This window comes from Semicossyphus pulcher, unplaced genomic scaffold (genome assembly GCF_022749685.1).
Source record: "Semicossyphus pulcher isolate SPU_LCO1_2020_fin unplaced genomic scaffold, fSemPul1.0.p SCAF_7, whole genome shotgun sequence".
In the NCBI taxonomy this organism is placed as follows: Eukaryota; Metazoa; Chordata; class Actinopteri; order Labriformes; family Labridae; genus Semicossyphus; species Semicossyphus pulcher.
Genome location: NW_027211748.1, coordinates 4,361,328 through 4,386,200, shown reverse-complemented (window position 1 = coordinate 4,386,200; position 24,873 = coordinate 4,361,328). Strand labels below are relative to the sequence as shown.

The 24,873-nt window shown below is 41.0% G+C and overlaps 1 protein-coding gene across 1 annotated transcript; it reads right to left on the bottom strand.

The window, feature by feature from the left end:
* Positions 1 to 1,091: 1,091 nt before the first annotated feature.
* On the bottom strand, positions 1,092 to 24,873 carry pip4p1a (phosphatidylinositol-4,5-bisphosphate 4-phosphatase 1a). The gene is made up of 7 exons (XM_069685514.1): positions 24,705 to 24,873; positions 23,516 to 23,709; positions 16,661 to 16,767; positions 14,427 to 14,532; positions 9,325 to 9,377; positions 8,169 to 8,259; positions 1,092 to 4,842 (listed from the first exon to the last, which is right to left on the bottom strand). Exons 1-7 carry the CDS (start codon positions 24,820 to 24,822, stop codon positions 4,699 to 4,701), a joined length of 813 nt encoding a protein of 270 aa, XP_069541615.1. The 5' UTR covers positions 24,823 to 24,873; the 3' UTR covers positions 1,092 to 4,698.

The window sequence follows — 24,873 nt, the reverse complement described above, 5'->3', positions numbered from 1 at the left end:
TTGTTGATATAGTTAGCTAAGAGTAAGCTGTTGCAAAGGTTGGCAACTTTATTTTGGAAACAGTTGAAACAGTAAACTAAAAGGAATGGATAAATTGTTAAGAACAGTTAGCTGAAAACAATATGGTTGAAACAGTTAGCTTAAAGTAACGGATAAATGGTTAAAACTATTAACTTAAAGTAATGCATAGGCCCATATGTTTGAAAAAGTAAGCTTAAAGTAAAGGATATATGTTTAAATAGTTAGCTAAGCGTAACTACAAGAGAACAGTCCAAAGCGATCGTTAAACATATGTTTGAAAGAGTGAGTAAAAATGAATTTCATACAGAGATTAAATAGATAGCAAAACAAAAACAAATGGTAGAATAATCTACTGTACAGAAACGTTGAGATACCACTGTTAAATACATGGTTGAAATAGTTAGCCAAGAATAAACTGGGCATTTATTAGCTGTGGTTACTTTTATAAAGAGTTAAAATAGATAGCTTAATGGGGAAAAAAACTGAAATGGATCGCCAACATTGTTTTATGAACAGTTAAAAGTGATATCCACAAGTAATAGATAAATGAGTGATGGTTAAAAGTAATGGCATGGTTGAAAAATACACCTCACTTTGCATAAAGGAACTGGTAAATGGCCACTCCAGTATTAGCAAACCAACTTGGCCAACTGGCCTTAGCATTAACATTTTAACTTAACAACTTAATGTTAAAGTTGGAAATGCATTTAAATAACATTGACAACATTAGAGTATGTGCATGAATTGGTATTTCTTACCTGGCTGTGGAGGCACACCAAAGGTTTGGAAACACTGTTGTACACATTCAAACCCAAGATGGCAGGTGCATGACAAAAGCTGCATACAAATGTAGTAAAAAGAGAGCTACACAGACTGAATATTTGAAGCTCTCTTCATATTTATGATGCAACAGTTTGACCTTCAAGATCTTTCCCTGGCAGGTTTTCCCTCAACATGTTTAATTAACATTAACATTAATAACATTAAATTACAGGTTTTATAACTTTAATATTGGAGGTTTACCCTTACTACAGATCCTGTGTTGGTAAATAAAAAAATCAAGATAGCAGTTTTGTACATCATCATGTCTTTATTTGTGTGTAAACAAACTCTGAAAAGAGCATCAGCCAGGTTCTTGATTATTGGCATTAACATGATTCATTTCATTTGCAGTCATGGATAAAACATGATCACTCTACTGCAGAGAAAAAGGTCTACTAAAGGTATATTGAGACAAAACACAAAGTGAATCTTTGCATTGTGTTTCTCATGTCAATGTGGCCAAATAAATTCGCAATCCACAATTATTTGCCCATAAAAGCCAATGGGAGCAATCCTTCTGTAATTGCATACAGCTATGGCTATAGGAACTTTGATCTCTATTACTGATTCTCTGTGACATCAGGAGAATGTTAATGCCATGTGTCAGACAGAGCTTCAAGTCAAAACATTTTAACTTATGCAGGCATATGGTTGCGTTGGCCGGTGCAATTTCACACATTTGCATTGACTTTGTATCTAAACGCACTGTGCAAAATTTGGCTTTGAGTTTGTTCTGAATACACCGCTAAATAAGTCATGTCCTACAATCGTTTGCTTTCACTTGCTTCCATCAAAGTCTTCAAAATTAACTCACTGGCTATAACTTTAATCTAGCGTATCATTGTACTGATTTCAGTAGTGGAAAAAAGTATTGACCTTGGTCCAGTCTTGAAGTAAGGGAATTATTCTCACTTCATATCAGACTTTTTTTTAAATAAATAAGATTTGAGGACTTAATGACTTATTTGTTGTAGTGGCCTTTGTTGCAGCGTGTATAATAAATAACATGACACTTCCATATGAACTGTCTGCGACCTCAGTTCAGTCTAGCATGGTAACTTCATCTCATCTTACTTGGTGTATGCAGTGTTTCTCACTACTGTATAAGGTGCTGGGTGTGTGTTGGTTTGTGTGTGTGTGAGAAAGAAATGTAATTGCTTGGGAATGTGATTCAGTCATAATGTTTTGCTGCTGTGAGTATGCTGATGTGTCTGTGATTGTAGTTAAGATTTGGACACGACCGTGCGTCCGGAGGCTTATTAGGTTAGTAGTTCAACAAATCATTAAATATGTAACAGGTGAAGATTTGCAAAAATAACCTTCTTAAAAACAACAAATAAAACGTCCGCAGCGATCACAGCAGTAGTGTTAAGAACTGAGTGCAACATCATTTGCTTAGTCACTTCCATTGTACATAAACAACAAATATATTTACAATCAAAACAAAAAATATGTAATCCATAAAAGAAATGTAACCACATTCAGAACCACAGACAAGTCATTGTGGGACTTACACTGAGTGAGAATGTAAAGTGTAGTGTGTGTTTATGTTACTGACCTATTCTGACATTAAGCAGAGCTGTCCTCTTTAATAATCCACTGGCCTTAAAGGTGAATGCTTCATCTGGAACCAACCATTAAAAAGCTCAGTACCAGCCTCCTTCTTCAAAGACCTAATCTCTATTTACAGATTCTACATACAAGTGTAATACAAATACATACAAATGTAGAATCTGTAGGCAGTGACGTGGATTTTCGGGAAGGCAAGTGTTCTGGTTTCCGTTTGTAGTACGCTTGTAGTCCGAGTAATATTGACCAATCACGTATCAGCAGGCTGCGATGTACGCAGGACACACCGTCCGTGTGGAGAGCAAAAGCAGGTGAAACGTAATGCATCAGCAGCAGCTATCTGACGATGATTTAGTTTCTTTTTTATGTCTATAAACAGACATCAGCATGCTAACAGCTAACGATCTGTTCTAGATCTAAAATTCAACTAGAGATAAATTCCCTGACGCGAAATACGAAAACCGTTCATCGTTCAGATTTCCTCAAATGCATCAGATCGTTTTGACCTCTGTTCAACAAATGTGCATTTTAATAGTAGTTTTCTTCTCTTCTTGAGGACAGACCTGACAAAGCTTCATTTGTACAAATCTGCATCATGATGTTGAAATTTCAGCTGAGCCAAAAGCCGTTAATTGAAGTAAATCACAAGAAAAACCGGTTATTTTTCTGAATACGATGCAGCACGCGGAAAAGGAAGTTGTTTATCGCTAACCGCCGCTGTGCCCAGAGGCTATATCGTCATCAGACTATAGCTGATAATAGTCTGTCTATGTCTAAATTGTCACAAACATTTAGGCTATAGAAGCCTGAAGTATAGTATGTTTCTGTTTTGTTTTCACAAAGTCGACAACAACTAACAATTTAAGGCCGGAAATCTCCGCTCTCCCAAGACCAACATGAAGGCATGTTTGTAAGGATGAACTTAGAACTTAGAGGCAACTCCAAAACACACCTTAGGTACAGGGTTTTGTGTGTATAAGGAGGCAGATATCAATGTTGTAAAAGAGGTTTGCTTGCATGTTTTTGGAAAGCCAAGTAGAACAAAGCCAAGCCAGGTCAAACCGTATTCATGAATGAAAAAACCTGAATCCGTCTCTTGCAAATGGAAGGAAGGATGCCGCCACATCTTGCAGTAGCTGTATGATATGCAAATTAGTGACTGAAGTTGGCATAAAGTCAAACGGGAAAATAAATAAATAAGTTAAAAAGTAAACCTGTTGGCCACAGTTTGGATCAAAGAGAAAACGCTGCAGATGTGGTTATACTCTTATAAGACCAGAATTAAATATCCAACTTTCATGCACAGTGGCATGCATGTCACTTCTTTTCACTGAAGTAGGGACAACAATGTGGAGAAAATCTGTTCGCAGGCCCGTCTTTGAAGAGAGAGGCTGGAATGCCTTTGACAAACTGGTTTCTGAGCTGTTGCAACTCTAAAAGAGCATCTTCTTTTGTTGTGTGCCGGTATGCATTAATGTGGCTGTGTATATGTGTGTGTGTGTATGATTGGGTGTGTGCGTGTTGAATCCTTCTATCACACCTCCTTTTAAGGCTTTCAAGCTGCTTTGGATCAAAGTCAGTCCCAGGGGATAATTCAGCATAAACATTGAGTTCAGAGACATCATAGCCTACCTTCACGTAGTGCTGAATTCAATTTTTCAGACATATTTCAACATGTACTTGATCTTTTGATTCACAAAAGGAGGCAGATGTCCCTCCACCCCAGTTCATAGTCTACTGACATTGATTTTTTTCCTAGCTTCATCTGACTTCATCGCCGCTTTCACAAAATAATTTGCTTCTATGTTTGAAAAATGTTAAATGCTCAAGTACTAAACCTAAAGTCAAATTGGGATTGAAGAGGAGAGTGTTGTTAATAAAAACAAGGGCGGTAAGACTTTCAGCCCTCGCATTACAAGTTGCGTGAGTGCAACAGATGTGCCTCTGACTAAATCCAAAATTAATGAAAAGCACAGGGAGAGAGAAGAAAATGTGTTATAATGTTAAAATTAACCCCACACTGGCCACGAGATTAGAACAGATAAACAGTACATTAGGCTATACGCATCATCATAATTACCGATAGATATATAGCAGTCGCAGCCAACGCCGTCCAGTTTTAGAAACACGTTTGACTAAAAGGGAAGGGACAGGAGGAGGAGAACTTTTTCTTTCTGGAGTTGGATTTAAATAAATATTCTGTTTTTTTGTTTTTTTTCTCTGTAAAGCCATCTTTCCTCCTGCCTGGCGGATAAGGAACATGGTGCGGCAGGGTTTGAGGGGGCTCTATGTGAAGTTCTGGAGGGGCTGGCTGACCCTCATGCAGGCCCAGTAGAAGGCCCGAGCCATGGTGACGACAACCAGGAGCAGCAGCACGGCCCAGGAGGCGTAGATCCCCTGGTAGGTCTGAGCCTGAGCCCACGTTCCAGCCTGAAGACACAACAAACAAAGTTTTAGAAAATCAGATGTTGCTCAAAGAGCCTTTTAAAGAATTTATGAGCATATTCTGAGTGTGCTGTTGTGATTATAATGAGCCAGAACAAGCCCAATCAGGCGAAAGGAACCAGAGAACTAAGGCAACAATTAGGCTGGAAAATGTTTAATGCATTTGTTGTGTGACCCATTTATGTTGTTGAAAACTGTGCAAAATTCCAGTGATTTCTACAGCTAAAAGATGAAACAGGCTGATATTTTACAAAAGCATTAACAAAAACAACAACTGTTTTAAATCAAACAGAAATTCACTTCAGAGACAGTTCGGTGCAAATCAGGATACATTTTTTTATGTATTTCTAATGCCTGATTAATCCACAAGCACCCGACTGATGCAGCAACGCTGATTTTTACCATTTAAAGTGCACACATTTGTATGAAAGAGTACAAATTCAGTACTTAAAGTGACTGAGGGGCAAGAGGGAAAATAGCTCTCCCATCAAGTATTGAGTGTGCAGCTGCTCAGAGGAAAATTATTTAATGAAGATGGCAAAAGTGACTTTGAGAGAACCCGCAGGGATTCTCTGAGAGTATGGAAATATGAATTTCTGTTTCAAAGTCACAACACTGGAGAAAAAGCTAATATGGGTTTAAAAAGTCAAAAGAAAATGATCTAAGTGGATTTAGGAAGCATTTTGTAACATATATTGTGATGCTGTCAGGAACATGACAAACCGCTGTCTCTCTCCTATTTTGACCCCCAGAGATCTCCTTGATGATGCAAACCCCTGGCTTGTATCATTAAAGACCCCCTCCAGAGAAAATCCAGTGTTTAACCTTGTAAACATCTCCATGTGGTGTTTCTCATGTGCTACAAGACACATCAGGGACAACATCAGCATCATCTCCATGGCTGGGCCTGTCTGCTTTTAAACTGCAGTGTACCAAGGACAGGCTGAACAACACGATTTCAGATTGGCAGGTTTGAGACCTCACAAATCTAAGGAGCCAATCCCGTTAATGGACGTGGTGACGCTATGCAGATCATTATGTGTAACCTATGGCAACCACTTCGGGGACACGTGAGCCAACTGCAACCGTCATTTTAGCAAACTCACTACTGACTACTAACGTTAACGTTACTACTACTAATTACTACATTTCAAGCTAGCTAAGTTTCAACAAGTTCGCACTAAACGATGGCAGAGAGTGTTTTATTTGGCGGTTGGAAATTTGCATAGTGGGCGGGGACTATGCAGATTTGGTCATTTAATAAGGGAGAAGGAGGAGATGCCTTGGGAGGATTTGTACAAGGTAATTAAACGTATTTTGCAGAAAAAACATCATACACAATTTATTATTTCAAGCAGAGCATTTTATATGTCTGAAAACATGACTGGAGCTGCTCCTTCATGCTTACTATAATAAATCACAGAGTGTGTTAAAGCTCCTGTGAGGAACTGTCGGTTTGTGTTGATTTTGGCGCCCCCTGTGGATAAAGCCGTTCCTCTTATCTCTTTGCAGATGTTGTCCTGCAGATGCTTTAGTGGTGGTTTTTAACAGAAAATCTCCTCCTGCTTTCTTTAACAGTCATATGTGTCACTCACTTTTAATATATGCCCTAGAAAATGTACACAACACATGTACACATGTAAACAAAAGCACTGGCAGTTAATCGCTTCATCTGACACCTACTCCTGCCAGCAGGTTCAGGCACTAAAAATAACTATATAGAAATAATCAATCTTGTTGCTGATGGTCTGGTTTGCTTTTGTAACTCATATAGAATCATCAGAATTAATTTCTGTCTGTTTCATAATCAAGCCCTCCTCACAGGAGCTTTGAAGTCCAGGACTTGGCATCTAGATAAGGCTCTGTGTGCTACAGGTAGGTTTCTGCGTGGTTGGTCACACAAACGCACACAGAAGCTCTTCATTATCACTCAAGGAAAAGCGTGACAAGCAGCCAAAAACCATCAAAAACAGCTCATACACTGAAAGAATCAAATGTGCCTCACAGAAATATATACCTCAGCCTTAATTTAAATTCTTCCCTCTTCTTCTGTAAGTGATGTGTAAAGTTTTAACGACTCAGGCTGCTCAAAGGGACCATAACATTTTAACTGGCATCTTTTCGCTCAGGCTGCTCAGCTGGGGACACACCACAGCTCCAGAAAGCAGCAGCTGCTGTGGTGATGAATTATCATAACTACCCTCAATCCTTACACACCTCCATGTTCAAACCACTGCGTCTCTATTCCTAGAAGAAAATAATGTTTAATCACCTACTTGTTGCCAACAAAGCTTATTGATGCAGCATTGAGATTAAACTGTCAAAACCTGTGCTCTTGTGACATTCATGTAATGTAAAACACCATTTACATTAAACACAACCTGCTTTCATGTTGTGGTATTTATTGTCACCACACCTGCATTATGCAACGCTGCCCATACTGCATATTTATTCAATGCACATTGCTTACTGCTCCCCACGCTGTTAGGCACGTATTCACCCAGTGTTCAGTGTTTGGACACTGTAGGCGCTGTTTCATGCTCGTCTTGCGCCCTCTGCTGTTCGTGGAGCAGAATGCATCGCTTCTTTCTATGAACCCAAGACTTTTGCACTCCTGCTATTTTACACTTGCATATAAAATAGTGATATTTTATTGGGAGATTACTCCAGTGTTTGACTACTTGTTTCAATCATTTAAATGTGAACAACAGTAAAAGATGTGCATTATCTGTTGTGCTATTCAGTGGGTGTAGAAGCTGCTGTTGCAACCTGAACTCGGGGCAACTGAGGTTGTGTTTGTGCTACAGACAAATAGATGCCAATCAAACAGTGTCTGGAGAGCAGCTGTGAGATGCACAAACTCCATGTCAAACAAGCGACAGCAAGAGGGGAGATTGTAATCGTACTGCTTTATCCTGCTTATTCTGTTTAATCTACAACTGTGTTTTTGTGTGGCACAAATACAGAAAGTCTGAGACAAGAATTTAACAATAGCCCTTTTTACACTGCGGCTCTGCCACAGCGCTGTAAACGAAGCTCCGCCGCCATGCAGCCTTTGCCATTTTACATTAAACCAGGAAACGCCTCTGTTACTACCTCCAATGCTGGCTCAAGAGGCAGAACGTCTTCGCCCCACCACTACACCTCCATGCGTTTTACATAGAGGACGAACGGTAACAGAGGTGTAATAATCCCGCCTTGAACTGGCAGTGTAAAAGGGGCTCATGTTTTCTGTCATGTTAGGCTGCTAATAATGCAGAAATCAATACAAATGTTTATCATCTGGATGATCTCATGGCGCATCAACTCACAATCAGCCCGGCAGTGGAAATGACGAATAGCAAGCAGAGTAGAAAACACCACAAGCTCCGCCTCCGGGGATACCTCTGACCAATGGAGGAGCTGCAGGACCAACAGAGGGGAGATGTGACAACATTAATTTCAATAGGAAATTAAATACAGTTCTATTCAAGCTTCCAGTAAGTCATGGCAGAATACATTCACATGCACAAGAATGTTCCACTCTTATTAAGGACATAGAACTATTCTGAATTAGATACGGGCCATATTTCATTTGGATATTCTGATTCAGGCCTTTTTCTGATGGAGCATATTACGGATCAAGACCTGAGTAATATGCCCATATAAATTGGGTTTTAGGAGAATTGATTGCACAAGTATGAAGCGCATTCAGAACATGCATCTCCATTGGGGTTTAGTGCTGCAGAGATGAGGCCTCTTGCCTGTTCACGGTCAGCTCTGTGGGTTGCAAACAAACCGACGAGCCAACAGTGTATAAGGCAGGGGTTTACCAGTCTGTAGCTGCATGCAATAGTCTTTTTTTAATAACCATGCAAACAGCTAAGTAGAAAAATTATCTTCTTTGAAATAAGGGCAAAAATCAGAATATTTAGTAGAAGCTAGCCAGCATGGAGAATACTGAAGCGGCTATCACCAATTGTATAATTTTACCCTCTTCTCTTCCTACTGTGACCTCTCCTGTAAAAGTCCAATTAAACATAAGGGAAGGCAGGTTACAGTTAATTTGGTATCTTTTAAAGGCAGGCTCATTCAGCCCCCCAAAGTCCCATGAACTTTGCTCTCAATGTTAAGAAGCTTATTGTGATAGTGATATAGGAATGTGGTTTGCAGTGAAATTCAAGGAAAATCCTCAAGTGCTAAATCCCAGCGACCAGAAACCTCATGATGTTATGAGACACATGTTAACACTCCAGGGCTGCTGAGGAAAATGTGTTGCAGCGTTTGAGGTTAGAGACAAAGTCACACAAACAGGATGAAACAAGTGTGTGTGTCCTGTCCTTGAGAAGGACCCTGAAGCCACTACAGCTCGCTCTTTACAGGTTTCACTGAATAAAAGTTGCAGATAAAAGCCAGAGGATGTTAAAAAAAAAAAAGCAACCGTGAGAGTGAGGGGGTATAATGGATGAATTGTTTATAGCTACTTACACTTTCCTGCAGTGTGGGCACCTGGCCAGCGTCCGGTCTGTGAACTCTGTCCACTGAAATTACACAGAGAAAGACATGTGACCTTCAAAGAGACAACAGGCATGTTTTTCTAATGGTTAGGGTGAAACTAAACGTCATAGTTCAAAATAACATTCACTGTATTTCTAATTGAGCCACATTAAAGAAGTGTTTTAGCAGCTGCTTAAACCTTGCCCATCAAAAGGCAGTGTTAATCTGTTTGTGTTTGCGATGTTGCATTTGGCTGTGCAGGAAAAAGGAAAGTTCAAATATTTGCTGGTGTTAAAGGTGCAAAGTCCTCCCTCACTGGTTTATAATTTGTTAGCATTTGGAGCTTTCAATGTGTTTGCCCTGATCAGAGGAGGTTATGTTTGTTTCTAACTGGCACTAGAGATCAAACCTGCATGCTGCAGAAAAACAACCGTCCAAGAGTAATTGTCTCTGAACAATGTCCAAAAAAAGTACAAATGACGATTAAACTCTGCCTGAGTTGAAGGTTGTGTCTTCAAACTGCTTGTTTTTTCTGACAAACAATCTAATAAATTCAAGTCATTTTTATTTTATTTGTAAAGCCTCAAAATTACAAAGCAAAATTAGCTTCAGTGGGCAAAAACAAATCCCTAAATCATGAAGGTTTAATTTGCAATGATATAAAAAGTGGGCTGCACGGTGGTGCAGTGGTTAGCGCTCTTATACAGTCTATGGTCTGAACCCTGGTTTGAACGAAGTGGGCCTTTCTGTGTGGAGTTTGCACGTTCTCCCTGTGCATGCGTGGGTTCCTTCCGGCCACTCTATCTTCCTCTCACAGTCCAAACACATGCTCGTTAGGTTCATTGGTGACTCTAAAAAATTGCCTGTAGGTGTGTATGTGAGTGGGAGGTTGTCCGTCTCTGTGTGTCAGCCCTGCGATTGACTGCCGATCAGTCCCGGGTGTAACCCCGCCTCTCGCCTAATGACAGCTGAGATAGGCTCCAGCCCCCTGCGACCCTGGACAGTATAAGTGATGTAAATAATTGATGGATATGAAATGGAGAAAAGCAACAACCCTCACATTAAATGAACTGAACCGAGCAAATGACTGTCAAATTAAAAGTTATAAAGACTGGATTTAAGTTATTCAGCATGCAAATACGCCAGTTGATTGATTAAATGTGCCTTATGTAATTGAAGCAAATGCAAATCAGCACTGATGGGGCCAGTACTCTGACATGTCACATGGTGGCAATGAACAACCATACAATAAATTCTTTGTTGAATTACAGATGATAGCCTGCTGCTGCGTGGATTGATGATATATTTTAAAAACTTTTACACAACCATTCCAGTCTTTGCCAGGCGCTGCATGCCATCCAAAAATTGAGAAAGAAAAATGGTGTACTCTCCGGGAGTAGACATTTATTCCCTCCTAACATCGGGGTGTGATACATTTGTATACCCTGCAGAGCAGAATACGCTGTGCATGCTGTACATTCTTCATGTTCTGAAAGCAACACTCTGTATGGGAAGCACAGAGAACATTATCACCAGATCTGCGACAAAAGGATCACTGCAACGCCACCCAGGGCACAGATTTGTATTTTCATTCAGCCGCCCTGTCGTCGAGCAGGTGGGGAAGGTCCGACTGAATGCTAAACACCCTGAACCATCAATCTCAGCCCTTTTAGAACTCTATTGTTCTGTCTCTGACTCTGCTGCCCTGCTTTCCTTCACCATATATCCAGACCATCTTTGTCTGTCCCACACATTGTTAAAGGGCAGTAAGTTAAATTTCACTTCCCCTTTAGCACAAAATGGTCCTAATATATCAGCAGAGAGTTGATAGGGTTATTGATCTGCATCAGTAACTCAACATTTACTTGGCCTGGTGCTTAGAGGTTTTAGCCTCTCAATAATTCACTGCTCTGGCCGTGCTACAGTACGTTTCACAACAAAAACCTCAGGCCTACTGAAGCTGTCACAAGATATTTCAGCCACAAATTACAACAGTTCACCTGAAAGCCAAAAGAGAAAATGCCAAAGCAGTTTTATTATTCTGCTGCTTTGCATGGAAACACATGAACTATTCATAAACATTTTTAATGGATCTTGGCTTGCTATATTACAGTTAGAAACAGGAGAGGTGGGCATCAGTGCCGGAGACTTGAACAGCTTTTATCATGAATATATTTAAGAAGTGGAGCTAAAGCCAAAAAGCCTCAAACCTGTGTTATTTCTCGTGGCCAGCAGGGGGCGACTGCACCGGTTGCAATAAGAAGTCTGATTGTATGAGCCTACTTCACACTTGATTTTTGACTTCAGTCAACATTTCTCATGAGTTTATGGTCTCAATGGCTAGTTTCACGTCTTCCTCAATACAACATGAAGGTCATTTTGTACATTTTGGTGCCATTTAGAGCAAAATAGAGGATAAAGCAGAGTAAACGTACGAGTGTGGCTACTTTGTGATTGACAAATATGATCATTTCTTTCTCCAAAATACCAAGATGGTGACAGCCAAAATGCCAAACTTAAGGCTTCCAAAAGGTAGTACACAAACCAATGGGTGACATCCACTCACACTTCATATATATGGAGTGGGAGTCTATGGCTACGTTCACACGGTTATAATGTTACAATGTTACAATTTCATTTAGCAGACACTTTTGTCCAAAGCAATGTACATCTGAGAGTTAATACAACACAAGCAAGGATCAAGACAGAGGGAACGAAGTCAGTAAGAGCCAACAGACAGCTTCAAGTGCGACCGGACGCTGGTGCTGACAGGCAGTTTATCGGTCTTTTTTTCTTCTGCTACAGGCAAATGTGGCACAAATCCCATTTTTTTTGCTCATATGACATATTTGTGCCGTTCACCGCCTCATGACAGTGTGAACAGCACAAATCACAGGGAATCTGCTCTTTATAAATCTGATTTGTTCCACTTTCATATGTGGTCCTAAAGGTCTGATTTCCTGCAATGCGACCTGAGTCTGAACCGGCATATCGGAATTCATGCGACCTTTACGTCACTCTCGATTGACATTCTTCACAATTTTGCACTGCCGGGTGTCAAAGACCCCTTTCCCACCTAAATTTAGCTTCTTGACGCAGGTTTTTCAGACCCGAGAAGACCCGAGAAGACCCACTTATAAATGCCGATTGTCTCTTTTCCCATTGCCAGTGAAGTATACTCCTGTCTGTCTCTTTTCTGCTGCGTCACCGTCTGACATCACAAACGCGCCGGAGACGGGGTTAGTAAACAGTGAAGATATTACAGTGGTTAGGTCTTTATTGTATCTATCACTCATTCAGGCTGTGTATCAAGCTCAGCGCCGACAAATCTGGAACGATGTTCAAGCGCTCCGCGGACGGAGACGGGCATAATTTGTAGCTGAGATGATGAGGAGTCACAGAAGTTACCGACGGAGCATAGCATCGCACCGGAAAGAGGGCGGAGATTAGTGTGTCGACACAGGTTTTGTGTTCCCATCAATGCCGATCGGAGCTGAGGCAATAATTACCCGGGTCTACTGCAGAGTCATTTGACCCGGGTCTGAATGCAGATTGTAACCTTTTCCATTAAGCAAAAAAGCTGGAATTAGCTGTTTTTTTGACCAGTGGGAAAGCAGCTAAACTGTAAATATAAACATGGAGGATGCCGCCAGCTCCGCATCCACACACACCTCCGTACTGAAGTAGCAGCCATTGCTCCACAAAAAGCCATAATAAAAAACATGGCTCTCTTTCTCCTCGTCCTCATTCGCTGGCTTCCACGGCACATCGATTAATACATGTTCTGTAGACGCTGACTTCCATGGCTGCCATGTTTGTTTCACGACAGCATGCGGTCTTTGTTATTGTTCTTTTGCACATGCGGGTCAGTTCAGGACCCTGAACAGTTCACACTGCGATCTGATATTGGCCATGTTTTAAAAATAATGTGAACAACCTGACTGCGGGCAGCGCAGACCCAGACACACGCACACACAGACACACATGCACATACACACACCAAACTTTTCCCTCTCCATCAGTGTCTGTAATCCGCCTGAAAAACTCCATTATCCTTTTTTCCCCTCTCCGTTTCGGTAGCACGACCAAGGGTGCACACTTGGAAGTCTATTGTTAACCTTAGCACACATTTACACAACATTTTGGGGTTTTTCAGATCTACATTTGCCAAGTATATTGTTGGTTTGATAAAAATGGTTATTATAAACTGTTAAAAGTTTAAAAGCTCCTGGCAGTGGAAATAATAAGAAAATACATTTGTGGTAAAAAATGATGTTATTAATAACGCCCAGTAGGCGGGGCTTCAGGTATATAAGGTGCTGCCTTGGGCTTTAGAGGGGAGTAGGGAGTTTGTTACAGAGGAGGTAACTACTGAGAAAACTGTTTTTGCATTGATGCTACTTTTTGTGATTTTTGCCTGTGAGTTGATGTGGAGCTCCTGCATTATTCACTTGTACATTTTGTATATAGTATTTTTCCTGTTTTTTAGTTGTAAATAATCACTGCACTTTGGGAGGCCGGTAAAAAAATAAATTACACCAAGACTGCATTTTTCGGCTACGCCTGTGTTTTCCCAATTGGTTGGAGGAGTCTGAGAGGGAACGCAACAATCGGATCGAAAAATCAGATCCGAACAATAAATCGGAGTTCAGCACTTACAGTGTGAACGTAGCCTATGTGTTGTACTGATGCATTTGTTATAGATGATTATTGGGAATGATAGGGGAAATCAATAAAGGCTTTTAGAATAAACCAAACAACCAAACCAATTAGAGGGTCAATTTCTAAACTTTATGAAACCTGATCTTTTTATTGAAGTTTGTGTTTCTGTATTTTAGCAATACAACTCAAAGAAGTTATGATATTAAGTAATCAAATTACATTTAGTAGGCAAATACACAAGGTAGAGAGATAATATATCAGATTATGTAAAAAGAAAAAAATATATATATATATTGAGTTAACCAATTTATTCATTGGCTTGTTTATTTAATCTATTTTATAAAAACAAATTAATCAAAATTAAATAATTCAAGCTCCAAAAGTTAGATTAGTTTTTTCTTAGAGCTCATTATAAGTAGAGAGTGTGTTACCAGGAAGGTGTTGCTGCAGTGTCCACAGGAGACGCGGGCTCCAGCTGGCTGGGGGTCAGGACTGGCAGGACCAGGATGCACCGGGCCAAGATTAATTATCCTCTTACTAAAAAAAAAAAAGAGAACAGGATTCCCAAAGTCAACATTAACATAAAAACTAGATAATATTCATCATTCAAGTTCCAGCGAACAATTACTGCCTAATGAACCTGTGAACAGCTGATCCCGTCTCTCAGCAGCCAATCCTCCCATTACCACTGATTTTCCACAACTTCCTCTGACAACTCGATGGTTCAGAATCACGGACCAGACATCAGCACAGAGAAGTGTCTGGTTTAGTCAGCACATCTTGTTTGAATGCAAAGCAGTGAGAGCGGATGTAAACTGGCTGAAGTAATTTAATGCAGAAAAATATGGCCAGGAGGAAAATACGCAACCTTTTGGCATCACTTTATCAAAAGGGATAACCTTTGGTCGACTTCAATAAAGACAGGATGGCCCACAGTTACCACAGATGCAGAATACACCACATCAGCTATGAAAGGAAAAGTTTGCAAACAGATTAAAGCATGTCTTCCAACTTTAAGCACATCTGTGACACAAATCCAGAGTACATCTGCAGTATATTTAATTAGAGTTCAAACGGAGAGTGAAAAGACCTTTTTAAGGAATGCGCAACAAGGCCAACACAAATTACTGGTTAAATGTAAATTGTAGAACATTTTAGGAGATATAATTTAATTTAAAAATGGCAAGTGCATTCATGCTTAACTGCAAAACATTGAAACAAGCAAAAATCAGTGAGCCTTCAGCTTTACCCTTTGATCTGCACTGAAGCTGACGAATGTTTCAGAACTTTATGACAAGAGATTTTGTGGTGTGCAGTTTCAAATTACACACATTTACATAGCAGTAGAAATTAACCCAAAAAAATGATGGCTAAAAATGTTGCTCTTGCACATTTTATGCCTCAGGCATAAACAAGGAACTTATCGGTCTTACCAATTACACCAGGCTGCAGCAGCATGATGTTCAGATGAGCTGCCAAAGTCATTTGCAGTGACTGACATCAGCCTGCTTTTACAATAATAAATCCCAACACTCTGGCATCAGTTTGTCCTGTGAACAGTGTTTTATGGTTTTTCATTTAGCTTATTTCCTGACAGATGGCACCTGAAACTTTTCTTTCCCAACCTGTATTTGAACTTCCAGCATCTCGGTAATGGTTTCTTTATGAGCTGAGAAATGCACAAGGCCACACCAGAGATGTTTACTACAACTCTTGAAACAGTTTTACTTTCACCTGTTTTTGAACTTCAGAAGCTGTTCTGTTCATTCTGCTCTCTGACTGTTTAACATGAATGAATCTAGTAAGAGTGGTTTTGGTTAGTAGCTACTTTAAAAGGAGCAGTTCGCCCCTGGAAAAACCCACTGCCAGTCAAAGCTGGTGTTCTCTGTAATCGATAGAAGCAATAATGAACAGCCCAGCGAGGGACGTTGGAGGGAAATGCTACCGTTTCACTGCAGGCAATGGGTCGGAGCGGGACAGAATCCGAAATACGACGAGAATATACCAGTGGATCGTCTAAAGAATCTTCAGGTCTGCAGTCTACATTTCAAACCTGACGATTTTGAACGAGACATGACATCGGAGGTGGGCGTCCTAGATTGAGGAAGTGTAGTTTAGCTCCCTGGCCTCCGCCAGATGACGCATTTTACGCAGCCTGGCGGAGGTTTTCCAGGGCCCTTTGGAGAAGCAGATCGCGTCCTCCAAAGGCACAGAGCCAAATTCACATAATAGTATGATAGGACTGAGGTTGAAAATCAGCGAACTGGCCTTTTAAGTGAACAATAAAAGCAACTACCAGCAGAATTATGCTTTTTTTTTTTCTTCAGTTCATTCATTCATTCCGATTCCTGAGTTAACTTTCCTCCAACATAACCCACAATACATACTGCACTATATGTGGTAATATAACCCATACAGAACCCCTCCTGTACTGCTGAAGTGAAACACGTGATGTGGCTGTTTTAATGAGTCTGTTCATCCGGCTCGCTGAGCACTGCATGTAAACTGCGCTGGGAGCACAGCCTTAATTGAGGGACTGCTGCTCCCACCGCACCTGGTTTCCTCTGCTTCATTTCGCTGTCACGCAGACACACACAACACACACACAGTTCTGGCAGTCTCACAGCGAACACACACACTCACACACTTGGAAAGAATCTCTCACCAATATGGCCGGGGACAGGCGATCCTCTGGGAAGTGACTTTGCAGATGAGCAGACAGTTGCAGGGGCAGCGAACGTACTTCTTCCCTGCTGGGGCATTCTTAATGGGCTGCAGAGGGAGACAGAGACACACAGGAGGAAGAGATAAGAAGACTGCAGAACAGGGTATTAGAATAGGAATAGATAACAAGCCAATTATTCCTGACGGACAAGAGTTTAACCAACACTATGTGAGGAAGAGAGGTGTTCTGGGAGTTTTTAGAAGTGTCTGTACTGCAGTCACAGGTACAGAAACCTAGGGACTCGCGGTACTGATGCTTTTTCATCGTCTCCAGTTCAGAAGCTGCTTGTTGGGGATGAATAGACATAAAGATTCACACCTTTATATAGTAGTTTTTATAAGTGATTCAGACTTCAACTGAGCATCAAGCGCTCACTCTTCGCCATCTTTTCACTGGCTAATAAATGGGTTTTGGATTGCAAAGGTCCTGAAGCCTTCTGCAAAGCATCATGCTTGTATAGAAGTTTGTGAAACTATTTAAATATTGAAGTAAATACAGATAAAGACACTCAACCCCGTACGTAGGCTTCTACTGTATATTTGAAGATTTCTGATGCAGTATGTTGTATTAGAGTACAAGAGTTACATTATATCTCTTTACAACTCGGGATGGGGATCAGGAAGCAGCTCTTAATTGCCTGATCCATCTGAATCGTATGCCTCGGGGCTTATTAATTCCTTATTGATTGATGTTATTCTGTTTTTCTGACGGTTGCAAATTGCAAAAAAGTGTTGTCAAACTCATGCATCAAAGATGCAGGAAACTTGCAACAAGAGAGGAAGTAACGGTTTGAAGGATGGCTTAATTTCACAAAGAAACACAAGCAATATGTGGAAACATCCTGCCATGCAATATAAGATAAAATTCCCGTTATGTCATGTATCTGACACTGTACACACGGGTCGAGTGAGGCTGCTTCCTAACCAAACTGCACCTCTGTTACTCAGGTTAATATCAAATGTTATAATAACTATAATGCTGTGCAGAGTTACATGCTTGACTTTTCCCTTCCCTGTTTCTACACTGTGTTCTGACTTAGGTCCCGATCAGACAGAGCGCGTTTTAGCAGCTGGGGCGGCTTGTTTGTAGTTGTTTTCAATGAGAGGGAAGCTTTTTTTGCGCTGCTTTTGTGTTGCTGAGCGCCCTGGGTTTTTCAGCTGTGCGTTTTTGAGGAAACGCTCTGTGTGCCTCAAGTTGAAAAAACTTCAACTAAAAGCAGAAAAGAGCCCGACGTCACTGGCGTTCTTTCTCATTGTCCAATCGGATGAATGGAGAGGCGGGCCTTCTGTTGGGTTGACAACATCGAGTTCACCGTTGGGTTCGTTGGAAACAACAAACATGGAAGAGAAGTTAGTGGTGGCTGTTACCCGGAGCTTTATGATTTCACCAACCGAGAATACCACGATGTAAACAAAAAACAACTGGCCTAGAGGCAAAAAAAGTGTTGTTGAGATTTCGGGTAAGTTGTTTTGATTAATTTAAACTGTACTAATAGTTAACCATTAGGTAGTGTAACAATTCAGTTTGTGGTTTGTGTTAGGCTAACATTAGCGCACTTTCAACGTCACCCTATGCAAACTGCGAGACAAATCCATATACATTTTAGCCTCAACTAGTTTCTAATGTTAAGGTTTAATGTTAGGGAGTAAAACAAAAGGCGCTGCTCTTTTTTTTAACAGATAAGGCAGTGCGGTGCGCCTCGCGTCTTACAGCCTACAAAATGCGCAGTGTCTGATCGGGACCGAAAGGATAATATAACAATTGCTTTGATGCTAAAAACCTGTGTAGGCCTCATTTTTTTCCACATGGAAAATTGATCATAAAATAATAAAAAAAATTGTTTAAGAATCAGATCGATGCAGAATAATCGTCATATTCTTGTAAAGTTCAAAGTGCATGAGTATATTCTTTAGATGCATTCTACTTTGTATCTTTCCAACAGGTCACATGATACTGTGAGCCAAAATCAGTTGTCAAGGACATCGTTTGAGCTCACACAGAGAAAGGTAACTTTAATCTCTGTTTCACACAAGTACACCTACAGGAGTCACACACCTTCCTCTGGGCTTAATAGAACATCCTGCTGTCTGTCCTGCTGATGGCTCTCTCCTCTGCATCATTAAACTCTGACTAACCAGATCAGATGGAGTCCTCTGAGTTTCCTGCACCTTGATCAATTTCACTTACAGCAGCTGTGGGAGTCGAGCTCGTTTCTGCACTATAGGGAGGAGGGCCATTGTAGGGAGTGAGAAACTTATAATAGAAGTAATCATTATATGGTGGATCGTATAATTTCGTTCACCTTTAGTTATTAAAATCACTGTCATATGGACAGTGTCAGTGTAAAAGGCTATATAATTTTTAATGCGGGATGATACAACTGTCCTGCACTAAATCCTACTTTCATGAAGGTCAATGTAGCACAAGCGCAATAAATCTGTATGTAGGTCTACCATGTATGCTGCCTGTAGCCTACAGCGTAATATAAAACTGTAATAGAAATAAAAGAAAGTAATGACCAAGACAAGTAACAAACAAATTCAAATTGTATGTGATACTTTTAAAACCTTCTGAAAAATGGAGTGGTATGTGGCAACAGCAAGAAAAAAGAAAGCCCAGTCCAAATAAATGAAGCAGCAAATTTACACAGTGAACCGAGAATAAGTCCGGCATGACAAAGATGTATTTGAAGATCTGACCTCCAGTCTGTTACGGAGCCAAAGCGTCAATGTTAACAAACTTATAGCATCACTTTTTCTGCTCTTTTTAGCATGCCACTAGCTTTACTATCAGCCATATAACTGCTGTCCTCAAGCTCATGCAGATGCTGCCTGTGTAGATATGTGCAGAGTCCCTGATGTCAGGTGAGTCATGGTTTACAGTGTTCTTAACTTTTGCCATTTGTTGATATTTGATAACTTTTGCACTTTTTACTACGATTGATATCAACAAATTGTTTAAATTATTATCACGCATGAGTTGAAGTGGCGGAGACGGGAAAAGATGCAGCAGGTGTTTCTATTATTTAGCCCATTTTATCATAGCATCTAATGTGTAGTTACAGGAAAGTAACCACTTCCATAATATATATATGGATGATCTTCTTTGTGATTAGAGTGATAATCTTGGATCTCAATCTCAGTAATTCCTTGATGTAACTCTTGATTTTCCTGGCTGACGGTCGCTTTCCTTTTCAGACTGTTTGCTTCATCTGAGCGTCGAGTTTGTTTCTTTTTCTTTGGATTTTCACTTCTTGTTGAAGTTGTATCTGTAGTCATCCATCTTTTCTTTGTTTGTTCAGCCATAGTAGATTACTGTTTACTCGCAACACTTGCAGAGAGTGGAAAAGCAGCCGCTTAGCTCCGCCTACCCTCTCTGGCAGACCAACCACTGCTGGCTGATGGAAAACGCGTCACTAACTGGGCGCTGCTTGTGATTTTTTCCACACAAGTCTGCACAGACACTCAGCCCGTAATGCCTGGATCCCACAGGATCTGTGTCTGGTGAGTACCGGACCAGAACTACGGGGTTCTGGTCCGTCAGACGGCGCGAGTCCTCGCCCCCCAGGAAGCGTGTCTGATCCTGAAGTGTCTGGCCCAAGCAGCTGGTTTCTTGAGATCACAAGATCGCAGGAGAATTGTGAAATCAAGCGATAACATCAACGTTAAACAGAGCAACACACAAACAACAGTTCAGTTTGCACCTCCGAGGTTGATTATCTGCTGTTGGAGATCATTCTGTGATTTCTGTGCTTCTACCATGGCTGAGTACACTACTTAATTAAAAGTGTTTTTTTCAAGATTTCACTGTGTTGTTGTCTGTAACGGTCTGTACATGGTGTTTTATTTTGAAATGACCAGATGTTGTATGCTGTTTTCGTGTGTGACTTCCTGTTTGGAACGATCTGCTCTGTTCAGTTTGACACGTGCTGTAGAATCACGAGCATTGACTTGAATGGGCGCGATCGACTCCTGAGGTCGCGGCGCACAAGGAACGCGCCGGAGATGGATCCTGTGGAATCGAGGGGTAATACTGCTAATGCAAAGGCTTTCATCAGCGGGCCATAGGCTCAATCACCATTGTGTAACCTCATTTAGCGATAGATAGTGACTGAACAGACATTTATTTAAATAAAAATATTCGAGATTATTACTTTAACAGTCATTTTGTATCTGATGTCTCAATACATAATTATTGCTTCTGCAATCCCAGCTTGTCTGTGTCTCTGCTACTTAACTGCTCAGCCTCATGATTATAACCATTAACTGTGATAAAGACACTTTTTTTGCAATGAGAATTAGTGACAGTGAAATGACCATTTAAATTGTTTACTTGCAACCACTTATATGGCCTGTCATCACTCTCTGGCTGTTAAATTAAAGCAGCGCTAAACAAAATTATTATGTCACAAGGGGATGAATTTATCAGCCTAATTAACGAGAGGCATAGTGACACAAACAGGAGTGCCCCATTAACACAATTCAGAGGCCATAGATTAAACCCAGTCACTTTAAACAAAAAATAAACACTGTCTCGGAGATGGTACAGAAGCACGTTTCACCTCCTGCAAACCTCCCTGAACAAGACTTTGGATTTGAGCCAAAACAGTGTGATTAAACCTCCATATGTCATGTTAATGATTCATGTTTGCTCATCAGACTGACTTCAGTCTAAATGCAACATCATCTGTATTTTTACAGGGTTGTGGCAAACAATCTATATTTGCATAAACGTGGCATATTTCTGTACATATGTTCCCTCCATCTGTAAACTGCACGTATCGCCAATCAGGAAACATTTTCTATTTTTTCTTCCATCTGTGCACTGATCTGTGCTTAGTGATGCACACCCGTGATGCCCCTTAAACCTGTGAGTACATCTGACAGTGACGGTTGTTAAAGTAACATGCTGTGTTTTTGTCAGCCCAACTGTTCTCTTGTTCCAAAGATTTAGATCATTTTCTTTACAGAGCCTGTTTCCTCAAAGAGCTGATTAAAACTTGAACATTTAATTTACCTTCATGTTAGTTTAACTTCTCATATCTCAGTGCAGCCGTGCAGATCTTGTTATCTGTCGCGTCTTTCCACACCTGATCAGTGACAGTAAATTCTTTAGTAAGAGGTAGCAAATGGAAAACGTTTTGCTGTATTTGTGATACTGGTTTAATTACAAAAGACACATAATGATGAAACAATTGTCAAGATGACAACAATTTGACAATTTAGGGCACTATTTTCATGGATGTTTTTGTATAGGAAAAATTGCAATTTAGCTCTGTGTCTTTGGAGGACGCTACCTGCTTCTCCAATGGGCCCTGGAAAACCTCCACCAGACTATGTAAAACGCATCATCTGGCGGAGGCCAGGGAGCTTGCTAAACTACACTTCCTCAATCTAGGACGCCCGCCTCTGATGTCATGTGTCGTTCATAATCGTCAGGTTTGAAATGTAGACTGCAGACCTGAAGATTTTTGAGACGATCCGCCGGTATATTCTCGTCATATTTCGGATTCTGTCCCGCTCTGAGTAGTATTTCACTCCAGCGTCTCTCGCTGGGCCGTTCCCTTCAGAGGGAGGGATGCAATGCATGCTGGGTGTTGTAGGAATGTAGAATGGGCGAAACAACGAGCTGTTTGTTCAAATTTCTCCACAGCTATGGCACCAATTACAAATATTATTGCTTCTATCAATTACAGAGAACACCCGCTTGATAGTGGCTTTTCCAGGGGCGAACTGCTCTGTGAAATGGAATTACATTCTAACAAAGTAGATTTTGAAAAGGCTCGTAAGGACTATTAGCGACCTCACTGTGAGTTTGTTTGGATTATTCAGGGTAATAAGGATAATGAAACTGGAAACTGATTGTGTTGAAATATTTTTCCGTAACTTGGACGAATGACAAAAACTACCTAAATCGCCCGGTGTCTGGAATTTACTTTTTGACTCACTGACCAAGGTGACTGTTAGATGAAAACAAAAGTCCACTTGGCAAGCAGTTTTTGCCTGCAAACTAATAAAATGCCTTTTAGTGTCATATATACAATTGTTTTGGTACATTACAGGATTTATGTTGAATATTAAATTAAAAGAATAGGCAGAAATGTTAGGATGTCACTTCCCACATAAGCACCGCCCTGGCCTTCTACTCCTAATGCACTTTACACTGCATTGGTCAACAAACGGTTCTGCACCTCTGCTCTCTTTCTAATCACACAAAGTACTGATATTCATAATGGGCAAGTGACTTGGCCAGCTCGTCCTTTCTGACACTGGGCACGATGGGTTCACACGGGCGCCAAATGGAAGAGTGCTGCACTTTGAGGTGATTTCCCTTTCTGCCCGTTGTTGCAATGCATAAGTCCTCCTTGTTTGCGATTTCCTGTATTTATGTATATTAAGGTATTTAAGGTAGCCCTGTTAACACCTTGGCCAGGGACTATAGATTAAATAGTCTTGATGCAAAAATTCACCCGCCTGAGGGACAGAAAGTCTTTCAAAAATTACTCAACATTTGGTGCTCGGCGGGTATAAATCTTGGACCCACATTCACCTTCATTGTATTCGAATCGTGGCATGAATCTTAGACATCTCTCAAAACCTGGGTGAAATAAAATCAAGTGTGTGGACATCACTATTGTGTCACTAAGAGAAAATATGCATTTGTAATTTGTGTGAAACATCCCTCTGAGGATACTGGTTTAGAATTTGTGCGTGTTGTTGCTATAGCACATAGTATATAAACAGACTCTGAGAGTGTTACATGGAGCACTTCATGTGGATTCCTCTAGAAACCTACCGTAGCTTCATTGCAAACCCCACACTTCACCACGTGTTGGTGGATCTTGCCCTCCACAGAGATCAGGCTCTGGCACACTCTGCAGCTGATAACAGGGGCGCTGCCACTCTCCGGAGAGGTGAGAGGGGAGTAGGGTGGAGGGTCCTCCCCTAGGAGCACTGAGGGCTGGGTGGGGCTGGGGAATGGAGGAAAGCCTGCATATGGAGGGAGATGAGAAAAGGAAAGAATGATGAGAGCAAAAGTTGTAAGACATGTTGCAAATGAATGTATTGTAAAGGGAACAGTCACAAGAGTTTCACAATGCACTGAAAAAAAAACAACCCTCAATTCCCATGACAAGTAACCTCTTACACTCTGATTAACAAGATAATAAGATTTGGTCTCGAGTTCAACTGAAAGGAGCTTTAGGAGAAAAACTCTCCTGGAATGCAGAGCAGGGTTAGTCTCAACCAATAAGAGTGTAAGTATTTGTGAGAAACAGAATTTAGAGTTCATAAATGAAACAGATTAATCTATAATGCAACATACAGTACAATCTGCCCTACATTTCTAAAAAGCAGGATAAACAACTGTTTAGAGAAGGTTATGGGTAATAAACACAATTAGGATCTCTATCTAAATACAGTTCCTCCCTATGCGAGCTGTCATTGGTCGAAGCTCTTTCTTGTAACATCCCTCACCGGCCTCCGTAATGGATTTCTCATTTGTCCATCAAATCAGGTGTTCCTCAGATGCTAGCTAGCTAAGCCTTACAGTTCTATTGCTTGCGAGTACAGTGTAAAGCATCCAGCGGCTAACATGCATGCAACAATCTGTGTTATGATACGTAAATAAAATACATTATAATTGTAATATTGTGGAGCTGCAAACCTGGAGGTTTTGAGGGTGGTTTGCCGGTAATAAGTACAGCTAGCTACCAAGCTACTTATAACCGTTGCTAGGTTAGCTTGAGAGCACAAAGCTCATTCCCTACAACCTCTGCTTCACGTCATGTCTGCAAACAGCATATTTCAGTTATCATAGATAAATACTCAGAAAGGTTACAGTATACACTGCACAGACACGTTCACAACAGGCTACTACATCTGAGCAAGCAGGCTAACCAGAATGCCCAGTCAGTAGAGGCTAATGTAAGCTAGGCTAAGTCGGGCTGGAGTAAGGTGGAGGAGAGAGCACCATGGATACTCACTCTGTGGTTTGCTAGGCACACCGTAAGGCGCCGCACCCGGAGACACACCGCCGGTACCGCTGCCGAGAGCACCTTCTCCCAGATCTGATAGTAAGGGGGACCTCTCGCCGTCCGCCATACCGAGAGCGAGGCGTGGAGGGGGAGAGTGGGGAGCGTGAATGCGGACCGA

What these genes read in the sequence shown, in the direction of transcription:
- pip4p1a (XM_069685514.1), bottom strand. Translation starts at nt 24,822, where the DNA reads ATGGCGGACGGCGAGAGGTCCCCCTTACTATCAGATCTGGGAGAAGGT. An exon ending in ACTGCAGCAACACCTTCCTG is followed by an intron (nt 9,378 to 14,426) that starts GTAACACACTCT and finishes GTGTAATTTCAG; the next exon opens with TGGACAGAGTTCACAGACCG. An exon ending in TTTCCACTGCCGGGCTGATT is followed by an intron (nt 4,843 to 8,168) that starts GTGAGTTGATGC and finishes TTGTGTCTTCAG; the next exon opens with GCTGGAACGTGGGCTCAGGC.